Source organism: Martes martes, assembly GCF_963455335.1.
Source record: "Martes martes genome assembly, chromosome: 4".
Taxonomy (NCBI): Eukaryota; Metazoa; Chordata; class Mammalia; order Carnivora; family Mustelidae; genus Martes; species Martes martes.
This window is the reverse complement of record NC_137891.1, coordinates 106,623,130-106,643,670: the sequence shown is the minus strand read 5'-3', so window position 1 is coordinate 106,643,670 and position 20,541 is coordinate 106,623,130. Positions and strand designations below refer to the sequence as shown.

The following is a 20,541-nucleotide window of genomic DNA, read 5'->3' as shown; positions in this document are numbered from 1 at the left end:
TTGCCATTTAAACATTTCTTTTGGATGGAGTTATAGTTATTAAAAGTCAATTAAAGTAATTCTATTTGAAAAATGTTGATACATGTATAATCATAAAAGGCAACATTTTACTTAAAATACATATTTTAGTGAGATAATTTGAGCTCTTTTTTTCCTCAGTTAGTGTATGGATAAATGACACTTACCAATATAAAAAGGATTTGGCAATAATTCTGTTCCTATTTTCTAGCTTTATAATGTAAGTAATAAGAAACCTTAAATAAAAGAAAATGTGTTTATAGCAGTTCCAGTCAATTCTTTGAACACCTTCAGAATTATATTCCAAAAATTATATAGTGATCTGTTATCAAAAATTATTTTTGATGATCTATAGATTGACAGTTTCATTAGCATTCTATTAAAAACAATTGGAAACTGTATTGCTTACAGATGGATTTTGCTGGTTAGTCAATAGAGTCATTACTTTTGTAGCATTACCACCAATATTTGCAATTGACCCCTTGTTTGTTGCCCTAGAATTTTTTTTATACCTTGAGTAATACACTGCAGTAAGAATCTAAATAGGTGAAAGGTAGCTTTTTTTTAGCCAAGGGGGAGAAGGGTAAGTGGCAAAGAAGAATTTACATGACATCAGGGCACATGGAGATCATAGTGACTAGTAAAAGGAAATGCTAGGCTTCAAACACAAGGAAATTTGACTCCAGTGCTGCCTGGGTGCCTCAGTCGGTTAAGCATCTGCCTCCTAGTTTGTTTTGTTTTGTTTTGTTTTGTTTAAAGATTTTATTTATTTATTTGACAGATCACAAGTAGGCAGAGAGGCAGGCAGAGAGGGAGGGAAGCAGGCTCCCCCCTGAGCAGAGAGCCCGATGCGGGGCTCAATCCCAGGACGCTGAGATCAGGACCTGAGCCAAAGGCAGAGGCTTAACCCACTGAGTCACCCAGGCGCCCCACCTCCTAGTTTTTTATGTTGGTTGAGTGTCCCACTCTTGATTTTGACTCTGGTCATGATCTCGGGGTCATAGGATTGAGCCCTGAACAGGGTTCCTTGCTCAGCAGGGTGTCTGCTGGAGATTCTTCCTCACTCCCTTCCCCTCACCCCTCCCTGCCTGCACACTCTGTAAAATAAATAAATAAATCTTTTTAAAAAAAAAGGAAATCTGACTCCAGAATCTTTTCTTTACTGTTATTTCTGCCTTCACCTTTTATTAGCCAGTCTGAGGATACACAAGTAGTAAGGCCATGATTCCATTTTGGGAGACATCATAGTCTCACTGGGAAATACTGTGAGCTTTATATTTATTGAAATGCTATACTGTCAGTTAAACTAGCTGGTTTTTTGCTTGGTTTCACTGCTCCTATCTCAGTGACCCAAACAGTAAAATATATATTGCTCTTGGGTTAACAGGGTAAAGGATGGTGGGTGCTGTTTTTCATTCAATTCAGGGATCTAGGTTCCTTTCATCCCTGGGATTCTTGACCCTTGGAATCCTTCACTGGGTTCCCTGCATCTCTCCGGAGATAGAGTACATAGAATATCATGTGGGGCATTTTTATGAGCCTAGAAGTGGTTTACCTGTCATATTTCTTTCTTTTTTTTTTTTAATTTTATTTATTTATTGGACAGAGAGAGAGAGAGCACAAGCAGGGGGAGTGCCAGGCAGAGGGAGAGGGAGAAGCAGTCTCCCTGCAAACCAGATCCCAGGATCTGGGATCATGACCTGAGCCAAAGGTAGACATTTAACCGACAGAGACACCCAGGCACCCTACCTGTCGTATTTCTTTGCTTAACACTGTTAGATATATAACTTAAGAGAGCATGGGAAATGTAGTTTATTTGTTTACCAAAGAAGAAGAAGAAATGGGTGATAAACTAGTAGCCAGTCTCTACCACAGATAACAGATTTTTTGTCCAGAAGGACTTTTCAGATTTTACATAGGTAGGTGGGAGTTATGTTGTTTTATACAACCATTATATTAGTATAGCAGAATATACCTTTCCACATAATTATGTCAAAAATTACTGGCTTTATCTGGACCTACTACCTCTAGACAAATCTCTTGCCTTGATCAGGAGCTGGATTTTTAGGACAGTTAACCCTTTTGACAATCAGCATGATTTTTTAAGGTGACTGCATCTTTCTCCCCACCATATGCAGTGCCATATCACTGGGCAGCCTCTTCTGGCATTGTTACCGTGTCTTATCAAAGCTGTAGTAAGGCTATGTCAGCTCTTTGGTACTGTGGGCCAAGAACCATGCCCCAGGCAGGCTTTCTGTTAGACATGTTCAGAAAGCTTGTCAGACCTCCTGATGATCTCAATATTGCTGATCTTTTACATCATTTACCTGTTTTCTGCTTTGATGTTAAAGCTCATAGTATCTTCAGAGTCAGTATAGAAATTACAGTATTTTTAAAGTTTTTCATCATAAAGGTAAAATGGAAAGTATCTTTATCTCCTTTCTTTGAAAAGCTTGCCACATCCATCTAGAAGCTGTTAGAAAACTCTTGTTTGCCACAGTTCAGTTACCCTGGGTGCTGACCTGGCTTCATTTCTTGGACTTCATGTAACTTTCAGCAGTGGTTTTGTTTTGTTTCAGTTTTCCAGTTGTAAAATTAATGTAACAAACTGTAGTGTAAGATATGTTACGAATAGCAGGAGACTTTTCACTATGTTCTTAATTTACCATTTTTTACCAGATTGCCTGATATAATAATTTCCTAAATACTATGTACCATTGATGCATTTTGAAGTTGCCCATGTCTGTCTCCATTAAATTATTATATTAAATTTAAAAAATAATTTTGTAAGTCTGTTGTGGCTATGTATAGTCATGCATTCTTCATGATATATTTGAATGAAATGTTCTCTGAATTGGAAAAATTGAATTGGTAATTGAAGATATATTTTAAAATAACTTAACTCTCTACAGATGGTCCCTCCTTAAAAGAAACAGCAGGACCCAGCAGACAGATTTTACAAGGTATGACAAGCAATTTGTATTTTTCTCGGTTTTATGAAACAGGTTTCATTGTGTTGAGCTATCTGAAATTTTCCTGTAAGAAAAATACGTAATAGTATTTGTGTCTAAAGTATTATCTTTCCTTGTAACTTTTTAAATATATACTATTACTCATATTAGCCTACATTCTTTGAACTATCACTTGGCTATTTTCATAGATTTAATAAGATTACAGAGGTTAGAAATTATACTGCTTAACTATAAATAATAGTCATGCCCATGACTATAGTAATATCATAGTATAAAATATTTGCCTCCATAGAATTACTAAATATTTTTTTCCAAGTTCAGTATTTAGTATGTATTTACACTGTGGAAAGATTTAGAGGAAAAAATGAAATGCATTCAAACCTTCAGAATGTATAAGACCAAGAGTGAACCCTAATGTAGTTGGATTTGGGGTGATAATGACACCAGTGCAGTTTTATCCCTTGTAACAAATGTACTACTCTGCTAGGAGATTTTGACAATTTGGAATGTTATGCCCAGGACAGGGGTATATGGGAAATCTCTCTACCTTGTGTTCAGTTTTGCTATGAATGTAAACTTGCTCTAAAAAATTAACTCTGTTATATTAATATTAACATATATAAAATGCAAAGTGAAACCTTTGTCATATCCATTGGCATCAAATGATGATGGCTAAGCAGGAGCTTACATGCCATGTAAAACAGTACATTACAAAATTTTATAAAGCAGAGAAAACCAGTTTTGTCTGTGAATTATGACAGTTTTTCTTTTTGCAGTAGGAGCCAATCTTTGGCTCTGAATTTCTGTTTAGACTTCATCATCAAAGTTTCCTAATTCCCAGCTCCCCACCTTCCTGCTTTTAACTTTTGACTTCACTCTGACTCTCTCAATAGCTTGTGATCCAATCCCTAGTGCGCCTATTTTTCTCCACTATTTCTTGATATAGCTCTAGCTTTTCTTTTTTTCCCCCACTATGAATGTGCTCCTCCATACTGAGGAGTTTATTTCAGGAGGCTTAAATGTGTCTTCCAGTCACTAGTTTTCCATTTGCAAAATATATAGAATTGATTTAGAACAGCATTTGCTGAAATAGCTTGTAATCATGCATATGTAATGCATCTATATCCAATGCTATAAATTAGCCTTGATAATATGAGTTTATTTTTAGTTTTGGAAATCATCACAAGTTGAGAAAAGGGAGGTTAGATTTGCCTTCCTAATTATCTTTTATATAAGCTGTTATGAAAATTACTTTATGTTTTCTGAGTATCCATCAATTTATGGTGGCTGCAGTAGCCCAGTAGATATCTCAAGGATAGGGAAAAGTGTCTGGCATTCAAACTTTCCATGCGGATACTCATACATGAAAACTGAGGTAAATGAGTTTTTCAGTTATTTGCAGCATCTTCAATACGACCTCTGGCTAGAGGAAAGGATCAACAACAACAAAGCAACGATTTAGAACCCCAGTGACTCACATATTAAAATTACCAGATACGAAGTACAAAAAATTAAGAAAATATATATATGACCTCTGGCTAGAGTGTTTTTGGGCAGTGAAAATATCCATATGCTACCAAGTCCAGCTCTCAACTTTCGTATCAGTTAAACATATTGGTTTAAACTTTTTTCTTTAGTGATTTTTCTTCTTGAAACGGTTACTAGAAAGTAAGTAGGGTTTAGGTAATTAATAACACTTGCTAATAAAGCCAATTTTCAGGTTGGGGACTTTTCAGTCAAAGAAAAATCAAGAACAAATGATTCTTTTCTCTTCCCTTTCGGTATTTAGAGCTGTTTTCATGTCTGATCCTACTAAAACACTGATTAAAGAATATAAAGACTTGGAATCACATGTCACTTAAGAGTTTTGAAGCTTAGATACCTTCAATCTAGTTTAATGGGTATTTTTCTTCAGTTTTATTTTTTAAACTTATTAGTCTGTTTAATTCTTTGCTATTTGAAATACCCTAGAAGAAGAGTTTTTTTTTTTTCTCTAAGTATGCTTCAGCATATTTTTGTTATAGGAAATAGAGCCATTTAGCTTTTTGAAGAATAGTTACAAAGGTCAATACTCCATACAAATGAAGAAGTATATTAAGTACGGTGGGATGAATTATATTTGGTATAATACTTGATATAAAATTACACAGTAGTCATCGAAGCAAAGATAATTTCCTAGAGCACATTAAGATTTGATTCAGTAATAGTCTGTTTTTAAATTATTAGAGAGTGTTTTCAAGTTTTAGCAAATCTGTTTTATACCTAAAAAATAAATGGTTTGCCTTTAATTGTCCAGTGAATAAAGAAGTAGAATAAATACTTCTAAAGTAGACACATGCTTTTTATATATTATTTCTTTTCAGATAGAATAAATGCTATTTTAAAATGTTCCATTTTTAGTAATATGATTAAAGTTTGTTTCAAAGACAGTGTTTTATTATACAGTAAATTTTACCTATTAAAGATCTAAATGTTGAATAATTTATTGTCTTAGTTAAGTCTGTTTAAGAAATAATGTATTTTAAACTTCTTGATTTTTTTAATGGTTTTCCATTCGATTTTTAACTGTTAATATTTAATGGGTTCTGGTTCTGATCCCACTTCTGACCACGAACTAATTTTGTGCCCAATTCCAATGGGGGAGTGAAGAATGTACTCTCATACCAGCAAGTAGTTCTCTGATAACTGGAGGTCAGAGGAGCCTGGGACTGAAAGTTCCAACCCTCTAATCATATGACTGATTCTCCTGACTGCCAGCTCCCATTCTTAGGTGGGGTCCAAAAGTATATTACACTAATGAGAGACACCTTTGTCTCTGTCACTCAGGAAGTTCTAAGGGTTTTCCAGAAACCAGAATGAAGACCAAATATGTATTTCTTATTATAATCACAATATCACAATATTATATAGGTTTCAAGACAGAATATCAGTATCCTACCAATTTAATATTTAAATACAAGTATTTAAATATTAAATATTTAAATAATAGCAAGTGTTAATTTAATTAATTTTTATTAAAAGTCTTTAAAATATTTTATATTTGCTTTTAAATATTCATATCTCTACTTTCTTTCTTATCAGGTTTGAGATTAATGTATAATTTTAGGTAACAAAACCTTCAGGATAATTAATAAGTATATCAGAATTTACAGTCACAGTCCATGGGAAATTTAGTCTCAAGTAGTAATAATTTTAGTTACCAGCAGAGGGCTCTGTGTTTACACGTATTTGTAATCATAAACACTTTCTTGAACAATTCTTTCAGCCTAATATTCTTCTAACAAATTATTAATTAACTTGTGGAATCTTTTAACCAGAGCTGAATGTGCTTAAAATAAACTTGTTTCTGTTATCCCTCATGTATGTTATACCAAATATTAAGGAACATTAAGAACAAGTATAATTTATGAATCAGATATTTTAACCCCTGCTGATATAAAAAAGGAACGATTATTTCAATTTCCGGAAGTACTATTACTTCATTACTGAGCAGTGAATCTAAATTCTCCCTGATTTTCAGATTGGTATTTAGTTTTTTAATATATAAAATCAAGAATACAGTTTTAAGAAATATTTGTATTTTTCATTGATCAGAAGATACTATTTTAATTCTGATTATGCTTTGTTCCCAGGTGTATTTTTACATATTCTGGCAGATACACTCGGGAGTATTGGTGTAATTGCCTCTGCCATCATGATGCAAAATTTTGGTCTAATGATAGCAGATCCTATTTGTTCAATCCTGATAGCCATGCTTATAGTTGTAAGGTAAGTGTTGTATGTTACTTTCAGGTATTAAAATGAGAGGTGAGAAATGTGGTACTTAAATTACAGATCTACAGTGCAAATTATGATTGTGTTGGCTTTCTTTTGTCCTTTAACAAATTCCTATGTAGATTATTTCTCTTTGCATCTTCCTATTTTTTTCTTTTGCCATTTATTTCTTGTTTAGATTTTAATGTTTCTTTTTGGTATTTAGCAATTAGTCTTTTGGATTTGCAATCCAAATTAGTAGGATATTTTTGAATCCAACATTCTATCTGTAGAGTAGAACACTGATAATATAAAATATATTAACTATAGTTAGAATCTAGTCTGTATCTTACAAATGCAAAAGAATGTTATAGTCTCTTCTACAGCGATTTAATTTATAAAGTTACATTATCATTGCAGAAGTCTTATAAAAATGCTTATTGAGGTATATAAGTGTCTGTCTCCCTATCTAGTTTTATAAAACTTTTGAGGAAGGGCCTGTCTCTTAGCATAGTTTATCTCTGTTGTGCTAATGTGTATGCGAAGTATGTGTGTTTGTGTGTGTGTATAAATTCCCGGTAAATATTTGCTGAATTAGATTAAATAGTATTTCAAATTCATCACACTCTGAAATATATTTTATTATTTATTTAATTTTTGTCAGAATAATGAAATAATAAGTGCCTTTCGGTCTTGAATTATTTTATGTTAATTACATATATATATGTCTTGATTTTACTGTTTTTATTTATCCATAATGATTTTACTGTCAGCAAAACTTGCTTTCTGATGATAACTAGAGGGCATATGATGATTTTTACAGCTTATAGTTGAATAGAACGCGTTTATTTAATTATGAGGAATTATAATCTTATCAGTTACTCATAAATACAGAGTTTGAAGTTCTTGCTTTAAAAAAATTTACGCATTTTAAACTTGCAGATTATTTTTTAAGTTTCTTCAAATTATTTATACTAGAAAGCAATGCTACTATGTAAAAGTCTTATAAAGTTTGAAAGTTTGGAAATCTTTGCTTTGTTTTGAGAGAGAGCATATGAGTGGTGGGGAGAGGAAGAAAGAGAATCTTTTATAAGATTTTATTTATTTATTTGAGAGAGTGTGTGTGTGTGCCCATGACGGGGGCAAAGGGAAAGGGGAGAACCAGACTCCCCACTGAGCGGGGAGACGGCCATGGTTGGACCCTGGGATCATGATCTGAGCCAAAGGCAGACACTTGACTGAGCCCACTGAGAGAGAGAATCTTAATCAGGCTCCATCCTCAGTTTGGAGCCTAACACGGGGCTCAAACTCATGACCCTGAGATCATGACCTGAGCTGAAATCAAGAGTCAGATGCTTAACCACATGAGCCATTCAGGCACCCTCATCTTTGGAAATCTTAACTATACTTTCTTGAAAGTTCAGCTAACATGTCAGAGAATTCTATAAAACTTAACTCCTGATGGATTTGGTAACTTTTATACCTCTCTATTTACATGTCCCATGTTTATTTTGTTTTGTATTAGAAGTTTTAGTTGCTTCTAATACTTACAGTGGGATCTTAATAATTGCTTTTTTTTTTTTTTTTACTTTGGCTCTGCTCTTACTATCCTAATTCTTCTATCTGTTGTTGCTTTGAAGAGATAAGCTTCTCTGTCTCTCTCTAAACTCTTCTTTACCATGTGGCCACAGTGATCTTTCTTAAATGAAGATTATGGTAAATGGAGAAACATTGCCTTGCTTTAAGTTCTTCAGTGACACTTTCTTACCCTCGGGAGAAGTCTAAACGGCTCAGTGGGGCATTATGATGTTACCCGTTTACTTCTCAGTCTTTCTTTCACGCCCTCTCAATTTATATCTTCTCCAGCCACATTAAATTACTTTAAGTTTCCTGAAAATATGTTATGAGCTCTTGGATTCTGGGCTTTGACCATATTTCCTTTGCCCAAGATACTCTTACACCCTGAGTGCCTGTCTCCCTCCTCCCACAAGTATGTCCATCATAACTGCTTATCCTTCAGATCAGATTGCAGTTTAAACGGCCCTTTCTTCAGGAAGCATTTCCTGATTGTCCACCTCTCAGGCTATATATATAAAGCTATAGCACTTTTTACTATTCCTTTAGTGGCATTTACTTACCAAATTGAAATAGCTTGTTTCTTCTCTTTTAAGCTCCATGAGGGCAGGTTGTTTTTTCATTGTTGTAAAGTCAGCACTGGAATCTGCCAGGCAAAAGGTTTGTATATTTTGGATTTGAATCAAAATAAATTAATGTTTTTTTAGCCTTGGAGAATTACTTTCTCTTTTCCCAAATAAGGAATTCTTATTTAGTTCTGTTCCCATTCAGTTAAAAAATAAATACATACTCACAACTTTTTTGCTGGAATATGACACATTTAAAAATTGCGCAAATCATTTTCAGCAAATATTTATTAAATAGACCCTCTCACCAGAGTGGTGATATGATACTGTTTTAATCTTACATTACAGTAGGAGAGAGAGAGACAACAAACAATAAATAAACTATGCAAATATCAAATAGTTATTCGTAGCATGTAGAGAGTTAACATAGGATGTAGGATTGGGTTGCTACTTTAGATTGAGTGATAAAGGAAGTCTTCTAAAGAGGGGACATTTAAACTGATACCAGAATGTCACCAGAGAGCCTGTCAGAGGAAGAACATTCTGTAAGAAACAGATCTTATTAAAACCCTATGGTGAAAACAGCGTTGGCCAATATGGCAGGAGTGTAGGGAGGAAGAGGAGAGTGGTTTGTGATAAAATTGGAGAGACAGACCTGGGAAAATTAGCCAGGATTAGGGAAACACTGCAGTTTCCCAACTGCAGTGGGAAACCATAGGGAAGTGACATTATTTGGTTTGTATTTTTAAAAATTACTTTGGCTGGTATGTAGGTAATGGATTATAGGGGGCAAGAGTGCAAAAAAGGCAGAGCAGCTAGAAACCTATTAGAGTCGATGAAATGAAAGGCCATGGTAGCTCATGTTACCCATTTACTTCTCAGTCTCATCTAGGAGCTGGAAAGATACAGATAAAGTTAGAAAATGCTTCAGGCTTAGAGCTAATAAGATTTGCTTATGGATTATGAATGTTTAGTACAGGGTTGAATGAAAGAGGAATCAAGGATAATTCTAGAGCTTTTACATGAGCAGCCTAGTGCATGAAGGTGTCCTTATGCAAGAGGAAAGACTAGAGGAAGAATAACGTTTCTTTCTTTTTGAAAAGCACTGCAGATCAAAAGGTCTGTTTTGGTTGTGACCAAGTTTGAGGTCTCTCATTAGATGTTTGTCTAGAGATCTCTCGTAGGCAGGGATGTACAAATGTGGAATTCTTGGGAGAACTCCGCTGAATACAAAGGATTGGAAATGGTACACATACAGATAGAAAGTCATTGAGTGGCATTTATTTGGCATAAATCACAATTCACACCCCTTCCATTTTCCTGAAAAGCATCCTTCTATTCTGGAGAACCCAATTTAGCTTCAGGATTCCTTTCAGTATAGTGTTTCATGCAGCCACAATCAGTCAACTACAGTTAGCTTTCAAGATAAAATCTGTGTATCATCCTTATGTAAGTCTTTCGAGTCTATTTGTAAAACATTTTCTCACTAGTTTACATAAATATATAGTCTCAAATATATATAATTTGATTCTTTCTCATTACTGTTAAACTTTGATATTTTTATGTGTTCTTTTCCATTGTTCTGATGACAAAAGTAATACGTTTAATTATAAAAAAAAACTCAAACATTAATGAAATGTATAACTTATCTATTGAAGTGTTCTCATAATCTCACCTCTTGGAGATAAACCAGGAAACTTTAACATCTCTTAAAAATCATGGGGCACCTGGGTGGCTCAGTCAGTTAAGCATCTGTCTTTGGCTTAGGTCATGATCCCAGGGTCCTGGGTTCAAGCCCCACGTGGGCTGTCTGCTCAGTGGGGAGCCTGCTTCTCCTTCTGCCTCTCCCTCTGCCTGCTGCTCTGCCTGCTTGTGCTCTCTCTGTGTGTGTGTCAAATAAATAAATAAGTAAAATCTTTTAAAAAAATAATTCAATAAATGTTTTAGTGCATACTCTGTGCTAGACAGTAAATAACACAGGCAAATACCCAACCCCTACAGAGCTTATATTCTAATAGGGATTACAGTGAGTAAAACAGATGAACATACAGATAGATAACGTAATGTCTTAGGGTGGTGAATGCTATGAAGCAGGGTAAGGGGGTGTTATTTTAGAAGGGCTTGGAAAGTACTCTGCATAAGGTGACAGAGCCCTTAATAGTGAAGGAGAAAGGCAGGCGACTGTTCAAAGAAAGATTATTCCTGGGAGAGGGAACTTCAGGTAAACATACTCAGGTGGGAAGCTGCCTGACCTGTGTAAGGTGCAGTGAGAAGGACAGTACAGCTGAAGTGCAATATACAGGACAGAGTGTAGAGCGTCTAGAGTTCAGGGAGAAGGTTGGGGTGGAAGAAAAACTCTGGTGTCATCTGCTTGTGTATGGTACTTAAAGCCATGAGATTGGATGAGTTTTCCCAGAGAGTGAGAGCTGGTAGAGAGGAGAAGAGGTCTGAGGACTGAACCCTGAAAGGCAGGGCACAGGCAGCAGCTCGAGCTAAGGAGAGTGGCCAGTGAGATGGGAGGAGAGTCACAAACGCACATTGTCTTAGGAGCCGTGTGAAGAAAGTGTTTCAAACGGAAGGAGTGATCCACTCTGTTCAATGCTGCTATGACGGATAATTGGTAACTTAGCCAAGACACTTGGAAGGGTAATGAGAAGGAAAGCCTCTTCAGAGGAGCTTCAGGAGAGAATGGGAAGGAGCGAAATGGGGTTAGCAACTGTAGTCAACTCCTCTTTCAGGACTTTTGCTGTAAAGGGGAGCAGCAGGATTGCCTGCCAGTGCTGAGGGCCCACTCTGAGGTCTGTGGTCACGAATTTAAAGTGAAAAACACCAGCACTGTTGTATGTTTTTCTCTAGTCTCTCAGCTACTTGATGAAAAGTATGGATTAGATTCAGTCCATTTGGGGTTGTCAGAGGAGTGCTGACAGAGTGAGAACGGAGCATAGCAGGGATTATAACGGTGGGAAATAAAGATTTAAAGGTGGTAATAGATGCTGAAAAAGAGGAGAAAAGCAAGAGAGAGGGTTAGCAGGTCAGAACTCTGGCAGGAGGGTGAGCGCGGTTGAGTAGGGGAGGTTCAGGTTGTAAGAGGCTTGAACTTGGCATCTGCAGGTCTCTGGTGTGGCTGTAGGGGTGGGTCCAGGATAATCTCATCAGATCAAGGCCACTGTGCTGGATGGGCTGCCCACATGGGTATTTAAACTAAGAGTCAAGGGATGCCTGGGTGGCTCAGTGGGTTAAAGCCTCTGCCTTCGGCTCCGGTCGTGATCCCAGGGTTCTGGGATCGAGCCCCGCATCTGGCTCTCTGCTCAGCGGGGGTCCTGCTTCTCCCTCTCTCTCTGCTTGTCATCTCTGTCTGTAAAAAAAAAAAAACAAAACAAAAAAAAAAAACAGACAAACTAAGAGTCAAGAGAAAGGTAGAGGGGGAAAGAGAATAAGCCCATGGCTACACTCTTTAGTGACGGAGGGGAGCTATCCAGAATCTTAGCACTGGGAGTCAAGATGGGTAGAGGGTGGAATAATCTGATGGCCTGGGCCTTAAAGGAACTGTTTTTTGGGGGGGGTAAGTAGGTGGAGGAGAGATCTGGAAATAGTAGTGAGAACGTTTACCTCGTCACTAACCCCAGCAGTACTGGCGTGTGGGAGAAAAAACAGTGCTGTAGGGACAACAGTGTCCTCAGGCAATAGCCAGGGTTGTTTTTTTGTTTTTGTTTTTTGTTTTTTGCTCCTGCTATTGAGAGAAGAGGCTGGGGATTTAATGAAAATTACACGTTTTGTTTTGTTTTGTTTTGTTTTTTTTGATTATGGAAATAAGTTTATTGACAGAGAAACTTGGTATAGAAGAGGATAAGGAAAAAAATTTCTCAAACTTCCACCAGCCAAAAGGACCATGTTAACGTTTTTGTGGGTTTTATTTTGGCTTTTTTCTTTTATTCTGAACCCCTTTTTTAAAAGAGTATTTCTGATTATAGTATGTATTTAAAATTACATTGTTAAGAAAAAGTCAGTAGAGTTTCATAATGACTTATTAGGTAGCAAGTCTTTCATTCAATGATAATAAGTAAAACGAGGTACAGGGCAACACATAGAATGATTCATTATTAAATAAGAGTCTATATCTGAAGTATATATGTATCAGGAAAATATCAGAGTGCATATGTATACATACATACATTATTTGGGTCTCTCTGGGGGGTGCTATTGTATTTTATTTTACATTTATTTTGGGTGGGGTGATGCATTTCTAAAATTGTGCTTCTTTCCTAACGTCTCTAAGCCAAATTAACATTTCTGACTTTACCTCAAAAACATATTTTTAAAAATAGAGGGTAATTTAAAAAGTAATAGCTCTAGAGTACAAAAATAAAGACATTCCAGTTGTCTATTTTTATGTTAAGGGAGCAAACTTAATTTGCTTGAATATTCATATGATAATGAAATACTTGTAAGCAGATCACTCTGAGATGTTTTTCAAATTAAGTAATAGTTTGCCTAGTTAGCCAAAACTGATTTTAGGAAATACATGAAAACTCTTAGCAACTCAACAAAATGAGTATAAAGAAGTAATTTTCCTTACCCTTAATTTTTATATATGTATTTGCAGTTCACCAAGAGCAAAATAAATAATAGGGCTCTATATGTTTTCTGGACCTAAATGTTTCTCGATTGAGAGCATGCTATGAAAATATGCGTTTCTTCTTGTAGGCTGCCCAGTGTTCCATTTTCACTTTCACAGTGAAAGTGATTTCTTAGAGAAAGTTTTTCTCTCAACATTTTCTAACAAAGGCAAAGGATGCTTTAAATTGCTCAGTAAAACTGAATTGTGCTTGTGATGCATTTTGTTTCTCAGTGAAAAGCAGCGATCCAGTTCATCAGTGAGTGTCGTTTTTTGTCTTCTGAAAATACATTTCTTTTAAGAGATTTCAGAGTCATTTTGCTCCTTTTCCCTTAAGTAGTTGAGTTGGAATGGCAAGTACATTCATAACTTAGCATGCAGAAATCTGAACAATTAGTTGTAGCTTTGAATCACACTGTGATTTATTTAAAAGTGATGCCTTTTACATAGATCTATAGCTTGATTTTTGATTCACTTAAATAAAAGAGGTACGTATGTATGATGGGAAAAAAATACATAAACAGGATGCAGAAATGAGCTTTGTTTCTGGTGTGGTATCTTTGAAGCTGTGCTGCAATTTTTTTTCTTAATTGGTTTTCTACAACTCACCAGTTCCCACTTGTGGAAACTGGTTTGTTTTTAATTGGTTAATTTTATGGATTATTTTTACCATAATCATTTGTAAATACAAAGAAAAACTTTTGAACAAAAGAAATTGTCTTTTGTTAGGTGTAAAAGTTTTTCAAGTAATTTAGTTCTCATCATTTTGAAGAATAAAAATAGCCCAACTTGCAGAGGCAAACTGAAGTACAGACTTCAGAAATGACAGTTATCATCATAAATAGAGATATGAAATAGAAAGAATATACACTAATGAAAACAAAATTATATACTTGAAATTCTAAGTCCTGGATGATGATCATTGTTAATGAATACAGAATTTGGACCAGATACTGATTTTGATAAATCTTGTTGATTCTGTAGTTAAATAGATAATTATTTGTGATAATAGATAATCACTATTATTATTTTTAAAAGATTGTTACTTATTTATTTGACAGAGAGAGACAGAGAGAGAGGGAACACAAGCAAGGGGAGTGTGAAGGGAGAAGCAGGCTCCCTGCTGGGCAGGGAGCCCGATGTAGGGCTCAATCCCAGGACCCTGGGATCAGACCTGAGCCGAAAGCAGACACTTAACAACTGAGCCACCCAGGTGCCCCGATAATAGATAATTATTAACTTAATAGATAAATAGATAATTATTAACTAAAAAGTAGCATTTTTTAAAACACGTAAGAAGCTGCCATATCTTCAAATAGTCATATACATAAGAAATTATGGCTTTTTTTTCAAAAGTGGTTTTGCCTAATAATTTCCTTTGTGCCTCATCCTTCCAGTGGTTATAATTTATGAACTATACTTGTAAGGTAAGCAGTTTCTTAATTTTTTTACTTATTTGTATATGTGTCTAAATTATAAAACTGAATAAATGGGAACATCATTGTATAATAACTATTTTTAAATCATACATAAAACCATCATAGTGAGAGCATTTATAAACACTAATTAGTCTAACAGCCTTTCTCAGCCAGCATTCTGGGAGAGAATCCCTAAGGAATTCATTTGTTTATAAGTATTAACCTATGCATCTAGAAAAGTACTGGTTATGTTACTATCCTTGGGGAAATTTGGAAATAGTCACTCAAATTATTTTGTGTGTTTGGTAGTTCAGAGCATGAATCCTAGTTAAGAGGGTGGTGGACAGTCTTAGAAATATTGGAAAGAGTGCAACCTGGTTGGCTCAGTATGTTAAGCATCTACTTCAGCTCTACTTCATGATCCTGCGTCAGGCTCCCTGCTCAGTATAAAGTCTGCTTCTCCCTCTCCCTCTGCCCTCCCCCACACTCCTCCTCCCTGGTTTGCTTGCATGCTCTCTCTCTCTCAAATAAATAAAATCTTAAAAAATATATATATATTGGAAAAAGCAGAGCAAATATGGTAATGTATTAGTGATCATTAGCCTATTGGACAAGAGAGTGTTTGAGACTACTTTAGACAAGAGAGTGTTTGAGACTTAAAAAATTTGAAAGAAGAGATTATTTTATGTAAAATCTATCATTTTATTTCTGTAAAACTCATGAAAGTAATGGAAAAATTGACAAGCATAATTTAGTACAGTTAAAGATATAAAATTGATGTACAAAATTAATACCCTTTATATGTAAGCAGAATCCAGTCTATAGATTAAATGTGCAAAACTTGTGTGAGGAACAGTTTTTAAATACTTCTAAAAAAATACAAATGGACTTGAACAGAGCCTTTTTTGTTTTTGAAGAATCAATATCATAAATATGTTAACTCTTAAATTTATTTATAAACTTAAAACTATTCTAATAAAAATACCAACAGGTTGGGACGCCTGGGTGGCTCAGTTGGTTAAGCAGCTGCCTTCAGCTCAGGTCATGATCCCAGCGTCCTGGGATCGAGTCCCACATCAGGCTCCTTGCTCGGCAGGGAACCTGCTTCTCCCTCTGCCTCTGCCTACCACTCTGCCTGTGCTCGCTCGCTCTCTCTCTCTAACAAATAAATAAATTTTAAAAAAAAATTAAAAAAAAATACCAACAGGTTTTTTTTTTTTCCTGGAGGGTGGTAGTAAAAGTTGATTTTAAAGCTTATAAGGAAAAACAAACAAGCAGGAGGGAATGCTCAAAAAAAACGTGGAAAATAAAATATAAAACGTAAAATAGGGAGGTGCCTGAAGAAGCAAATCTATCAGAGCAGATCAGAAAGTCCAGAAATAAATTTTTTTTTAAAGATTTTATTTATTTATTTGACAGAGAGCACAAGCAGGGGGAGCAGGAGAGGGAGAAGCAGGCTCCCTGCTGAGCACGGAGCCCAGCTCGGGGCTTGATCACAGGACACTGTGAAGGCAGACACTTAACTGACTGAGCCACCCAGACGCCCCCAGAAATAGATTTATGTGCAAATACAAACTTAGTAAGGATAAAGGTGGCATTTCAACTCAGTGGGGAAAAGATGGGCTTTCTAATAACTGGACAGCTATTTGGAGAAAGATAAATTTGGAACTGTAGTTAATACTATGTATACTTGGACGAGTTCCAAACTGATGAGAAAGTAAAACATTAGACCATGCTAATACTAGGAGAAAGCATGTCTGAATTATTTTATAGTAAGAGAGTATTAGGGGAATAACTATGGCTCAAAACCTAGAATCAGTAAGAAAAAAGATTGGTGAATTAAGTTACATGAAAAAACTTTGGCATAGAAAAGAAAGCATCGAAAGGGAAGTCGAGCTCTTTTCCTCAGCAGAGCCACAACTGTGGTGCTAGTCTCTCTGAGCTATCCAACTCCATTCTTTTTTTTTTTTTTAAAGAATTTAAATACTTCCATAGGTACAACAAAATTAACAAGTAAAGCACTCCTACAGTAAATATTATCGAACTCCATTCTTGTCACCATGGCGATAGTTGCACTTTGCTGCCACCATAACTGAGCAGATGATACTTGGTGGCATCCTCAAGGGCCACAACAGCTGGGTGACCCAGATCACCACCACTCCCCAGTTCCTGGTCATGATACTCTCCATCTCTTGAGATAAGACCATGATCATGTGGAAGCTGACCAGGGATAAGACTGATGATGGCATCCCGCAGCATGCCCTTTAGGGTCATTCCCACTTTGTTAGTGATGTGGTCATTTCCTCAGGTGGCCAGTTTGCCCTCTCAGACTCCTGGGATGGACTCCTTCATCTCAGGGATCTCACAAGAGGTACCACGGTACCACCACACACAGATTTGTAGGCCACACCAAGGATGTGCTGAGTATGGCCTTCAACAACCAACAAGTTGTCAGTAGCTCCTGAGATAAAACCATCAAGCTATGGATTGTATGCAAATATACTGTCCAAGATGAGAGCCATGCGGAGTGGATGTCTTGTGTCTGCTTTCCATCCGGTAGCAGCAATCTCACTGCTGTGGCTGGGACAAGCTGGTCAAGGTATGGAAACTGCCACACTGCAAGCTGAAGACTAATCACATTGGCCACATCAGCTATCTGAACACTTTGACTGTCCCTCTGTGCTTCTGGAGACAAGAATGGCCAAGCCATGCTATGGAATCTCAATGAAGGCAAGCACCTTTATATGCTTGATGGTGGGAACATCATCAATGCCCTGTGCTTCAGTCCTAACCGATACTGTCTCTGCGCTGCCACGGGCCCCAGCATCAAGATCTGGGACTTGGGAGGCAAGAAAATTATCTTGTAGTAGGAAGTGAAGTAGGAAGTTATTGGTACCAGCTGCAAGGCAGAGCCCCCTTGTATACCTCTCTGGCCTAGTCTGCTGATGGTCAGCCTCTGCTTGCCAGCCACATAGAAAACCTGGTGCCAAAGGTAGCAGGTGACCATGGGCACCGCCTAGAAATATATGGCAGAATTTTAGAAATGAAACTTTGGTTTTCTGACTTTAAAAACAAGCAAAGGCCGCCTTGGTGGCTTAGTTGGTTGGGCAACTGCCTTCGGCTCAGGTCATGATCCTGGAGTCCTGGGATCCAGTCCTGTGTCGGGCTCCCTGCTCCATGGTGAGTCTGCTTCTCCCTCTGACCTCCCCTCATGCTCTCTCTCACTGTCTCTCTCTGTCTCTTAGATGAATAAATAAAATCTTTCTAAAAAATAAAAAACAAAAGGGAAGTAAAAGACATAATAAACTGATAAATATTTGCTACTTAGAACATGAAAGGCTAACCTCCCTAATATAGAGAGAGCTCCAAAAAGAAAAATTAAAAGACTTAACAGCCTGATAAACAAATGGACAAAAATAAAAGTTCATTTAGTTTACAGGAAAAGAAATACTACATTTAAACATATAAAAGTAGTTCAGCCTCACTTATAAAAAAGAGAAGCAAATTAAAATTACATTGAGACACCACCTCTCATCTATCAGGTGAATAAATATCCAAAAGTTTGCATAATTTTTTGTCAAGGCTCTAGGTAAAATAAGCAGAACATTGCTGACAGAAATGAGAATGATACTATTTCTGCAGAACGAATGTTGACAGTATCTAGTGTAATTAACTGTGCATTTATCTTTGATTAAGGAGTCCTAGTTCTAGAAATATTTGTATCCTGAAGGTGAACTGCCAAAAATGTAAAAGAATATATCTATAAGGTCGTTCTTTATGGCTTTATTTGTTACAGCCAAAAATTGGAAAGAACATAAATGTCCATCAGAAAGGGAGTTCTGTGCAGTCCTAAAAAGAAGAAGTTGGGGGAAGAAAGGTGACATCAGCAAGATGGCAGAACAGGAAGCCCTAAATTTTCTTTCCTTCACTAAGGACAAAACTTTAACACAACAAACTGACAAAATAGATTTGCATTTGAAACTAGTTCAAAGTTTCCTGCATCCCAGGCTAGTGGGAAGCCAACTATGTGGAGGCTTGGTAGGAAATGTTTGACACTTCATAACTCTATCATTAGAGCTACTCCCACCCCCACCCCTGCACAGGGTGGAATGTTTGGGAGGAAAACCCCAACTCCCACATTATCCTTAAAGAGGGAAAGGAGTTGAACATACCACCAACAGACTTTTGGAAGGTACTGCCTGAGAGATAGTGTCTTGCTTGCTTGTATCCAAGTACTGACAAACAGGATGCCTGGTTGGGCATCCCTGAGAACATCCTACATTAGAGTCTGCAGTACCCCCAACAGACACTAGATGGAACCCCAGGACTGGATTTACTACAGCCTAGCTTGCTGTAATATTACAGACACATAAAAGCTCCTGAGTAGAAGCCAGGAAACCTCTCCAAACAGGACAGATTACTTGCAAAAAAGCACATAGAGGACACATACCAAGAAAAGACTTTTGAGGCCCCCAGAATCTCTAGCCAGGCTGACTAGAGAAAGTCATCCTTGTATGAAACCAGACCATAAAGTCCTGAGAGTTGGTTGATTCTTCGGATGCCAAAATCCCAAAAACAAAAAATAAGACATGTGAAGAAACAGCCAACTGCAATACATTTAAAGAAGTAACTTAGATCTCTAGAAACCGAATCCTAAAAAGAAGGAGATTTGAATTGCCAGGTAAAGAATTAAAAATTACCATCATAAGGATACTTAATTAACTAAAAAAAAGCATAGATAGACAAATAAGCAAAATTAGGAATATGATGCATGAACAAAATGAGAATATGAACGAAGAGGTAGAAACTAGGAAGAAGAGCCAAGAAGAAATTCTGAAACTGAAGAATAACAGTACTAAATTGAAAAATTTACTGGTAGGACTTAGTGAATTTGACCAGACTGAAGATAGTCAGTGAACTTGAACACAGGACTTAACAAAAATTACTAAAGCAGATAAACCAAAAATAAAAAGTGAAGAGAGCCGAAGGGATTTATGGACAAGAACAACAACCTACGAATATGGGAATCTAGAAAGTGAAGAAAGAAAGGAGCAGAGAAACTGTTGAAGAAATAATGGCCAAAACGTTCTCAACTTTGAGAAAAGAAATGGACATACAAATTCAGGAAACTTAATTAGGATAAATCTAGAGAGGCATACACTGAGACACATCATAATTAAACTGTCACATGTCACATATGAAGTGAGAATCTTGAAAGTAAGAGGAAAGTAACTTGTCACATGCCATGATAACCACAAAGAAAATGTCTGTAGAATATACACAAAGGGAAATGAGAAGTGAATCAAAACATGTCACTACAGAAAAATCAATGAAACACAAAGCAAGAGAGGAAAAGAGGAACAAAAAGCTATAAGACTGAAAACAATGAATAGGAATAGCAGTCCTTCATACCAGTAATTACTTTAAATGTAAACAGATTAAACATACCTATTAAAAGACATAGGCTGGCTGAGTGGATTAAAAAAATAGCATGGGGTAGCTGGGTGACTCAGTTGGTCAAATGTCTGACTCTTGATTGAGGCTCAGGTCATGATCTCAGAGTTGTGAGTTTGAGGCCCACATCCAGCTCTGTGCTGAGTGTGGAGCCTGTTTAAGATTCTCTC

General features: G+C 36.5%; 1 protein-coding gene and 1 pseudogene across 3 annotated transcripts in view; both read left to right on the top strand.

Annotated features, from left to right (window-relative positions):
• The window catches only part of SLC30A7 (solute carrier family 30 member 7), an 84,894-nt gene that overhangs the window by 30,388 nt on the left and 33,965 nt on the right, over window positions 1–20,541 (top strand). For both annotated transcript variants that reach the window (XM_080800312.1, XM_080800311.1), the window contains exons 7-8: window positions 2,931–2,981; window positions 6,623–6,758. In XM_080800312.1, the coding sequence (XP_080656438.1) occupies window positions 2,931–2,981; window positions 6,623–6,758 (187 nt within the window). The remainder of the gene's footprint in view (window positions 1–2,930; window positions 2,982–6,622; window positions 6,759–20,541) is intronic.
• Window positions 16,715–17,784, top strand: LOC308340713 (small ribosomal subunit protein RACK1-like; annotated as a pseudogene). The gene is made up of 2 exons: window positions 16,715–16,735; window positions 16,988–17,784. The product of its transcript is annotated as a small ribosomal subunit protein RACK1-like (transcript).